Genomic DNA, 10,662 nt, shown 5'->3' on the forward strand with positions numbered 1-10,662 from the left:
GGGGTGCTGCTTATTGGCTTGTTCCCATGGCTTGCTCAGCCTGCCTTCTTATAGACCCCAGGACCACCAGCCAGGGATGGCACCACCCACCATGAACTGAACTCTCCCCGATCAATCACTGAGTAAGACAAGGCTTGCCCACAGCCAGTTTTATGGCGGCATTTTCTCAGCTGAGGAGCCCTCCTCTCAGATAGCTACAGATTGTGCTGAGTTGACATAAAACAAGCCAGCACAGTCTAAAAACAGGCATTTTGTTACTTAATCCTCAGTGCCAAGAGACTCGCAGGCACAGAAAGAGGCTGACCCCCCGATGACTAACATGCCAAAGGTTCTAAGCCTGGAGTCACGGCTCTAACCCCTACATCAGAACATCTTGTGTCCACATGTTGTCGTTGCTTTTGGATATATCTCTTCTCTCTTCCCTGGCAGCCGAAGTTACATTTACTCGAAGCCCCTAAGACTTTAGACGCCTCAAAGCGCTGGTTTGAGTTGACAGTGTTTAAAATAAGATGGCAGGCACACATTAGCAATGATCTGGAAGGGAGGGGAGATTGTACAGGTGGGAAGGAGCTAGGAGGACATAGGGGTAGAAGGTAGCTAGGATGTGATAGATATGTGCTTAAAATTGTCAAAGAACTACATTTGAAAAAGAAAGAAAGGAAGGAAGGAAGGAAGAAAGAAAGAAAGAAAGAAAGAAAGGAAGAGAGGGAGGGAGAGAAGAAAGAAAAGGAGGGAAGAAAGAAGGAAGAAAGAGAAGAGAAAGAAAGAAGAAAAAGGAGAGAAAGAAAGGAAGGAAGGAAAGAAGGAAGGAAGAAAAAAGAAAGGAAGAAAGAAGAAAGAAAGAAAGGAAGGAAGGAAGGAAGGAAGAAAGAAAGAAAGAAAGAAAGGATGAAAGAAAGAAGGGAAGAAGTTCTGAGAACAGGAGACCTACAAGAAGGGGTGGCTCTTCCCTGATGGCCAGCTCATCAATCATCCCTAAGAGGATGTGATTCATCCTTTGTTTGTTTGTTTGTTTGTTTTGCAGAAATGAGAAAAACTTGCTTTCTCAGTTGGGTACTTCCCTCATCCTTAGGGCATCTTCTCAAAGATACCTTGTGGATGCCTGAAACTGCAGATAGTACCAATCCCCGAGTCTATTACCTGTTCTCGGAAACATATGTCCCTGTGAGAGAGGATAACTTTTAAATGAAAAGTCCAGCAAGAGATTAACAACACTCAAAATAAAATAGGGATAATTATAACAATACATTATTTAAAATATAAGAATTGTTTATTTCTAGAAACTTCCATTCAGTATCTTGGGACCATAGTTGACCATGTTACCCATGTGAAACCATGGGGAAGTGGAGACTGTTATATGTATTATGTTAAAATCGCTGGTATTTGAAAACTGGTTCATAAGTGCAAAGTCTTGATTTGGTGGTTCAAGGCAATAAGACCCTTATCAGGCATTATAACTTATAGTTTTGTTTCCTTCCACGGAAAGCTAGGAATGAGAAAGGAAATGCTGTTCCATGTTACTTAGGGGTGCTGGTGAATGGCACCCCTGGGCTGTTACACTAGAACACTTAGTATTCTCTTGGCCAGGGTAGACGGTGGGTTCTATGTCGTGAAATTGCAGCTGACTCTCCACAGCATGCAGTCGTACAATGAACAAAACTAAGAGGGAAAGGATATTGGATAATGGAACAAGGGATATTGGATATTCAACTTGACACAGGCTGGAGTTATCACAGAGGAAAGAGCTTCAGTTGGGGAAGTGCCTCCATGAGATCCAGCTGTGGGTCATTTTCTCAATTAGTGATCAAGGGGGTAGGACCCATTGTGGGTGGTGCCATCCCTGGGCTGGTAGTCTTGGGTTCTATAAGAAGGCAAGCTGAGCAAGAAAGAGGAAGAAAGCCAGTAAGGAACATCCCTCCATGGCCTCTGCATCAGCTCCTGCCTCCTGACCTGCTTGAGTTCCAGTCCTGACTTCCTTTGGTGATGAACAGAATTGTGGAAGTGTAAGCTGAATAAACCCTTTCCTCCCCAACTTGCTTCTTGGTCATGATGTTTGTGCAGGAATACAAACCCTGACTCAGACAGATATGAAAGCCCAGAGGAGACAGAAGAGACAGAGGTGGTGAATGATGGAAGAGGGGAATAGAACCAGGAGAGGTAGGGGGGCGTCAAGGCAGAAGGCTAGAGGAAGGGAAAAAGAGAGAAGACCCAGGAATAAGGGGTAAGACTAGATTTGAGAAACGGAACAAAGCTTTCTCAAGAGAAGCTCCTTGCACAAGTTTGAATGACAAGTTGATTGGAAGTTATAATTATTGAAAGTATGAGATGACAAGCCAGATAGGGCAGTGCACACCTAGAATCCTGGCACTCAGGAAGTAGACGCTGGAGGATTGTGAGTGCCAGGCCAAACTGAGCTGCATTGTCTGAAAAATACCCACACCCTGGATGTGAAGCTCAGTGGTAAAGCACTTGCCTAACATGTTTGGATTTGGTCTACACCACCACATGCACACACACAAAAAAATTAATTCTGAGCTATAGGATGATTCAATTATAACATCTGTGAGTATTAGAGGGATTGTAGTTATAAAGCTGGCGATTGTCCATTGAGTGCCCAACTGTGGTCAGGAAGGACACTGTCTTTACACACATCCTCTTACAAATAGGCAAGAGAATGACTGGGATCTGCACGTATGCAGGCACTCTACCAACTGAGCCTTCTTTCCAGCCCCAGAACATATGTCTGATCTGTGTTCCCTAGCGTCCCACTGGTCAAGCATAATCTAAGAGAGCAGGATTGTATGTCACAGTACTAATGTGTGTACTATCTTACAGGTAGTCTGTGACCAGCCAATGGCAGTTTTGTCAGCGTTAACAATTTCTCATAATGACTCTATGTACCATGGTATTATGTGACATCCATTTTATAGGTGGAGAAATGGTAGCTAGGAGACGGGAATCATCTGTCTCTTGCGAGACCACAAAATGAGGATACAACAGACAAAATTCGAATCCTGGTCTGCCCAGCTCAAAACTTGGGCTCATTTTTTTTCTGCCCTTAAGCAAGAGAATGCCGCCTTCATCTGTATTCCCCCTGGGATGTCACCAAGATGTTCAGCTCCCACCCAGGGGCCATGTTAATATTGGTGTTCTTACCCCAGTTCAAGGGAGCCCTTTGCTGTGTGAACTTCCTACTGACAGGAGTGTGGCTCCCAGCCCTCCCATTCCCCGAAGGATCCTGGATGACCTCACTTCTTTACCGTCTATCAGTTAACATGGATTGATAGTACTTTATCTCCTAACTCGCTCAACAAAGACGACATTCAGACGTACTGTTTGGAGAAGAAAGCACCATTGTTTCTTACAGCCACACACTTACTTGATTTCCAGAGAGAATCTGACGTTGGTGGGTGTGTTCTTATTAACAGGAATGTTATAATTATAATGCCCAGGCCTAATTTTAGAAGAAAATAAAAATCACAAGTCAAAATACGCCCCAAAAGCTTCAAAAGGATTTTTGACATAGACCACACGCTATGTGAACTGCAAAATGACACACGATAAATTTAGAAAGTTGAGTTTAACCTCCCGTGTCAGTAGTTTTCAGAGACAAACTCATCCAATGTCAGAGTGAACTTGGTGTGTGCCTTAACATGAAACATGGAAAATCAAACCCCAAACCAAAATACACAGAATCAAATGAACAGGAAATGACTTTGGTCACAGAGAAACACATTTCAGGAGAAAAAAATGAAGTAAATGTAAAGTCCTCCTGGAAAGGCCACATGAGATAATGCAGCATAAACCACTCTCCCTTTCAAAGAATTTTAGCAGGAAATGTGTATATTTAGAACCAAAATCAGTTATAATTATGATGACCCTGATTATCATTCAGGAATGGAGGAAATTGTAAGGTAGACCTGCTTGTCCCTAGGTCCACCTACCAAACAAGAAATGCTCAGAGGGAAGGGGGTGTTCCACTGATTGCTACTATGATGAAAAACTCCAGTGAATGACTTGTATGTAGTTAATTAAGAACTCCTTCTGATTGGTCTCCCCATGGATGGCACAGAAAAGCAACACAAACCAGATAAAGGGGGGAAGAGCCCCCTTTCAGATTCTCTTTAAATGACACTAAACTAATTGTCAAAATGTGAAAGAAAAAATACAGGGAGTTGGAAAAAGACAGCCTTGTATAATATTTAAGAATATCAAAGCATTACATTGTGAACCTTGGATGTGCACAATTTTTATTTGTCACTATATTTTAAAAAAACTAAAATTTAGTATGGGCTATATACTAAGATATTTAAAAAAGCACATTACATTGTGCACCAGGAATATATTTAATTTTTGCTTGTCAATTATATGTCAAAAAAGCTAAAGAAAAACTTAACATTATTCACACACACACACACACACACACACACACACACACACAATCCGCGTTAGGATCAGAGCCTATAGCTCACCTGGGAAGCTTAGTCACCTGGAATTCCCTTCCTGCTCTGCACCTCCCGATATCTGCTACTGATACTAACCCATCTTACAGGGAGGAATGGATGTATAAGGATGAACATTTTGCTTGAGTCTAGAATTTGGACCTGAGTCATGTGATTCATCTTCATGATGTCATTCTGTCATAGTAAATAACAAACATCTGTCTGGAATGCTCACTAAAGGTGTGATCTACAGCAAACTCATTAGCTCACACAAAACTGCAAAGTAGAGACAAATAACATCAACTTCTGAGTGCTGATGTGAGAGTGCAGTGTGGTCATAAAGATAGGCATCAGAAGTCATTTTTATTTATTTATTTATTTATTTATTTATTTATTTTTTAAATATGGAATGCTTCACGAATTTGCATGTCATCCTTGCTCAGGGGCCATGCTAATCTTCTCTGTGTTGTTCCAATTTTAGTATATGTGGTGCCCAAGTGAGCACCAGAAGTCATTTTTAAATACATGATATTTTTTATAATGCAAGAACATCAACTTGAAGCCTAATCTATTGGGTTGGAAAAAAAAAGAGAACTGTGCCCAAAAACCAATAGATCACATGTGTGACCCCAACTGAAAGGAAGGTCTCTCCTCTAGGTACCCAACAGGTACGTATCAAATTGAGAAACACTCCCCATGCTGAATGTCCACAGTTTGCTTGCTGCAGTCACTTATGTCCTCCGTGTTCAGATGCATCACTGCCCTGTGTGTGTGTGTGTATGTGTGTGGTGACACACACTGGGGATGGATGTTGTTTCTGGACAATTATTTGACTCCTAGAATAAAAGCTAAGCAGAGCTGGATTTCCACAGCAATTAAAATAATACCCTTCATTGTTATACAAAGGTTAACTCACTCGTGTCTCCAACTTGTGTTCAAAATCAACCAGCCACTTGGAGCATTGTTGTGTGCGCCGCCCCTCCCCCCCATCTGTTCCCCAGGATTTTGCTTTGGTGTAGCCAAATGAGGAGATAAATGAGGAGATAGGAGATAGAGATCATGGGGTTTGTAGTTTATTGACCTGTGCTAACACCCACCATTTCTGACTCCCTCATCTTCCATGTACCCAATGTGCTTTTACTTAAGGAATGATGTAAACAGGCATGGATTTCAACACAAAGCTTTGGTTTTCATTCTAGTCTCAAGAGTATAGTGCTGAATAAATCCCAGAAACAGCCAGAGCATCATGGGAGTCTTACCCACCCGCAGTGGAGCATTCTGCTGCAGTACCGACGGTCTATCATTTGCTGGATTTCTATAATCTGAATGGAAGCGATGGTTGTGTCGATCCCTGGATTAAGGAGAAAGGAATCGCAATTAGATGAATAGAGGAAAGGAAATAAACTCTGGTGCAGGAGGAACGTGCTGCGTTCCCGCTCTGTCCCAAACTGCAAAATGTAAACCAAGAGAGTCCCAGATAAATGCATTCTATCCATCCATGCTCAAATAAGAAAAGGCAGGGAAAGTCTACACAAGGCTTTTGTGCTTGTTTGGGGGATGAGTACTTGTAAGAAAATTTAAGAGACTGTTAATAAAAATCCAGGCTCCTAGAAACAGTGCCATCACATCCAAAAGAATTCCTGGATTACAGAAGTCCTGCTAAATTGGAATTTACTAGAGATGGGGCATGTGATGTGACACACAACCTGTTTTGGGAAATAGAAAATAAACTAAAAATACAGTCAGAACAAAAGAGGAAGGCAGGAACTTCAAAGATGTTATTAAAATCCTGGAGCTTAACCACAGTTTATCTGGCTGCAGGTGACCATCCTGAATGCCTCATTAATGCTCATGCTGACAAGGATTATAAAACGTGGCCACTCAGGTGTCCACAGTGGTGTGTGTGTGTGTGTGTGTGTGTGTGTGTGTGTATTTGTATGTATATGTATGTGTTTGTATCTGTGTGTGTCTGTGTCTGTCTGTATATGTCCATGAGTATGTCTGTGTGTGTCTGTCTGTCTATATATGTCCATGTGTGTGTCTGTGTGTCTGTCTGTCTATATATGTTCATGTGTGTATCTGTGTGTATCTGTATGTGTCTGTGTGTCTATATGTGTGTGTCTGAGTCTGTGTGTTTGTATCCATCTGTGTGTCTGTGTATGTCTGTGTGTATGTCTGTGCATGTCTGTATGTGTGTCTGTATATGTCCATGTCTGTGTGTGCCTGTATATGTCTGTATGTTTGTGTATGTGTATGTATCTGTATGTGTCTGTATGTATCTGTGTATCTCTGTGTGTGTGTCTGTATGTGTCTGTGTAACTCCATGTGTGTATCTGTGTATGTGTCTGTGTGTGTGCCTATGTGTCTGTGTATGTGTTTGTGTCTGTGTGTCTGTCTGTCTATGTGTGTGTGTGCCTGTACATCTCTGTGTGTGTGCCTATGTGTCTGTCTATGTGTGTGTGTGCTTGTGTGTCTATGTGTGTCTGTCTGCCTGCCTGTGTGGTGGTGGTGGGTGATGGGCAGGAGTGGCAGCTAGGGTGGTTGTCACGTTGCTTCTGTTTCTTACCCTAGTAATGCTCCTAAGGCTGTGGTGCTGCCTGGTCTCAGAGGGCAAGAGTGTCCAAAAGAGTGTCACTTAAATGTCAACTTACAATCACTCTCCCAGTCCGGGCTGATAAGCGCGTTTCTTGTCAGGAACGATTTGCTTTTGTCTTCTGAAGAGTAAAAACATCTGTCAGTCAGGAAGGCTCCTTCCCGGTGACAGCTGATAGTTGAGTGCATGCCCACCCTTCCCCTCTTCCGCAATAACAATTACCCACACCTATCCCATTTCTTCCTAACGTAGTTTATTCTCACCCTCACCCAAGGAGTCCTCTGTTATGGGAAAGTCACATGCACCCCAACACATGCTGAAATCCCAACACTTTCCTCCTTAGGGTGCCTCTCTGTGTGGAGATATGGCCTTTAAAGAGGGGATCAAGAGGATGTGAGGCAGTTTAGATGAGCTCTAGTCCAATCTGACAGCTATCCTTATCAGAGCAGGAGGTTACAGGGAGACACCAGGATGGCTTTGTGCACGTATACATGCACAAAGAAAATACCACATGTGGACCTAGCAAGAAGGTAGCCTTCTGCAGGCAAAGGGAAGCTCTCCAAAGGCGCCAGATTTGTTGACACCAAGATCTTGAACCTCTAGCCTCCAAAACTGTCAACCTCCCCCTCCAATTGTCTGTTCTTTATACCACCCAGTCTGTGGTGTTGTGTCATGGTAGCCTGAGGAGACCACACCATCCTCCCAGAAGTCCCCAGAGCTCACAGCTGCCCCCCTCCCAGTGCAGAAGCATGTGCTCTTCAGTCAGTGATACACATCAGCTCCGATGCCCAAAGCGTAGTGCCTCTGGGTTAGCCCTTAACTTTGAATTTGTTTTTATTCCTATTATCCTCTGAACCCTCCAAAGCTCCCTGGGATAGCCTGGATTGCATTAGGGAAGCATTGTTCTCTGATTAATGAGAAACTAATGGCAGTTTTATTTCTCATCCAGATCCTGAGTCAAAAATGTTGCTAACCAAAGCTGTTAGACTCATGTCCCTCAGGGTCACCCTCAGCATAGTTTATGCAATAGTTAAACAATGGATACATGTCATTAGAGGGTGTGGGTGTGTGATTACATCCAGTGACACTCTAGGGACAGGCCTAAGTGTCCTTTCAGTGAGTTGTCGTCTCTCTTCCTGGTCATGTGTTTTGATGCCAGTTCTACTTGGGTGAGAACAAGCCCCAAAGGCAACAGCTGTGCCCAGCCCAAGCCTGGTTCCTATGTGGTCACTGTGGAACAGATTTCCTTTATTTCTGGGTGAAAATAAAAATCATTACAAATTGACATTCAGAACCCAGGAGCGAAAATGAAACAACCACGAGTATGTTGGAATCTGATTTCTGAAAACTCAGAAATATCCTGGAAACTCAGAGGAGAGTAAGGTGAATTCAGAGGAGATCTGGGGAATTCATTGAGAATTTGGTCCAGGTATCACTGGGGCATGGAGTCAGGGGCACATGGTTCCTGTTGGCTTTATCTACCTTGCCCATTCCATGGCCCCTCTCCTACATAGTAGGTCCTATTAAATGAGATAGCATGGCTCAAAGCGCATGGTTAGAGTGAGTGAAAATGAAGGAATGATAAATGGAAACAAACTATACAGAGAAATGATGAATATTATCCTTCATACAAACAGCATTGGAGGTGCCCAAAGAAGAGCAGGACTATACAATGGACTGGGTACTCCTTCCATTAAATAACATGGATATGTCTATATCCATATCAACCATATATCCAATATGTGATATATGTTTGCAGTGAAGGATAATAATGATAATTATGCCAACTGCTCATTGATTATTTCCTATTAGATGTTGTTCTGAGCATCCAATAGGATGGCTGTCCCTTCTTAACAGATGAATACAGGGGATAAGGAACAGAGAATAAGGGTCTAGGCAGATGAGATAAAGGATAAAAAATAGTATAAGGTTTTGCCTGCACGTCTGTATGTACACCATGAGCATGCCCATGCCTGAAGAAGTCAGAAGAGAACATTGGATCCCCTGGAATCGGAGTTCCAGATGGCTGTGTGTCAACATCTGGATGCTGGGAATTGAATCTGGGTCCTCAGGAAGTACAGCAAGTTCTCTTAACATCTGCACCATTCTCCAGCCCCAAATAAATCTTTTAAAAATTAAATGTTGAGAGCAATCACTTAGTAGTGTGCCAGATAACTTGGCTGTGAACTTAGTTCCACTGAGAAATGAATCAGCCATAGTCTCTTAAACTATGACTTCATGGGGATCACATAAATGAGTGTGACCATTGTAAAAATGTTTGGCAATAATAAAAGAACTCTGAGCGTACAACAACCAATCATTAACTGAAAACCACATGCTTCCTGGATTCTGGGTGTTTGCACTCCATCATGCTCCCACACTGCAGCCTTGGTTCTGAACATCCCATGATGCTTTGTCATTATCCAACGCCAACTCACATGGCCGTGGCCCCCTCTGATCGCACTACGATCCGCTGTGATGTTTTCACTTGACGGCAGAGGTTTCTGCTCTTATCGAAACATTCCAATCCATAAAAGGAAGCAAATTCTTTCAATACTTCCCTGCCATTGTTTCTCGGCATGAAGATATCCGGTTAGCATACCTTTTCGAGTGGACTCCGTTAGAATGCTAGATTTTAAAGACTGTTATTTGGATTGCTGGCTTGAGTTTCATAAAAGTCATTAAATGAATCCTGGGCTTGGGATTAGGGAAGAATTTCTGACAGTTTCTAAAATGTCCCTAAATATAGTTCTGCAATTATGTACCAAGTATCTATGCAGAGATATAGTGAGCCCCAGGAATGAGTCTGCAGTTATGTACCAAGTGTCTATGCAGAGATAGTGTCAGCCCCAGGGATGAGAAAATCAAAATGTTGATCACTTACAAAAAATAATGGAGGTGCCAAGATTTAATTCTTTTTTTTTAATATTTCTTTTTAAAAAAATTTTTATGTGTATGTGCCTGAGAGTACATATGTACTATCCCATGTGTGAACGGCCAGAGGAAGGTAACAAATTCCCCAGAACTAGAGCTAAAGGTGGTTGTGAGCCACCTAACGTTTTTAAAATACATGCATGATTTGCTAGCACTATGATATGGATATCAAAGAATTATTTTGAATGAATTTCTTGAAACACATATTTATCAGTAAGTGTTTTGGTTTTCTGTCTATTTCATATGCTTATATACCTAGGGTCACTTGAAATTTCTCAGACAAGAAGGATGCTGGGTAGAAAAGAAGTTGTAGCCTAGGTGACTGGTGAAGTATACTTGCGGGTGTGTCAGTAGGGTCATTTCAAAGATGGCTCTTATGTGGGACAATGTTTGCTGGGGAAAGGCCTGCCCTGAGTATAGATGGTACATACCGTTCAATAAGACTGAGAGCCAGGGTGGGGAAAGGCAGGAGAGAACATTCCACAGCAAGCCCACTCTTTATTTCCAGTGTCCTTGTTGCTTAGAGGTGAATGGCCTCTTTCGATGCATCCCTGTTGCCATGGTGACCTGCCCTTCTTAGGGCAGAATAATGAGGCCTTTCGACCATACACTGACTCCTCTAAAACCATGGGTCAAAATAAGATTTTCCTTTGTAAGTTGCTTTTTTTGAGTATTTTCTCATGCTGATTACAA

General features: G+C 42.4%; 1 protein-coding gene and 1 non-coding gene across 2 annotated transcripts in view; both read right to left on the bottom strand.

Annotated features, from left to right (window-relative positions):
- Myrfl (myelin regulatory factor like) overlaps nt 1-10,662 on the bottom strand; it is an 89,202-nt gene that overhangs the window by 1,151 nt on the left and 77,389 nt on the right. Inside the window, exons 19-21 of the mRNA XM_031350380.1 lie at nt 7,094-7,156; nt 5,706-5,793; nt 3,380-3,454 (exon numbers count right to left, since the gene is read on the bottom strand). Of these exons, the coding sequence (XP_031206240.1) occupies nt 3,380-3,454; nt 5,706-5,793; nt 7,094-7,156 (226 nt within the window). The remainder of the gene's footprint in view (nt 1-3,379; nt 3,455-5,705; nt 5,794-7,093; nt 7,157-10,662) is intronic.
- LOC116076657 lies at nt 4,841-4,947 on the bottom strand. The gene has a single exon (XR_004113056.1). It is a non-coding gene; the product is annotated as a U6 spliceosomal RNA (small nuclear RNA).

Source organism: Mastomys coucha, unplaced genomic scaffold (assembly GCF_008632895.1).
Source record: "Mastomys coucha isolate ucsf_1 unplaced genomic scaffold, UCSF_Mcou_1 pScaffold4, whole genome shotgun sequence".
Taxonomy (NCBI): Eukaryota; Metazoa; Chordata; class Mammalia; order Rodentia; family Muridae; genus Mastomys; species Mastomys coucha.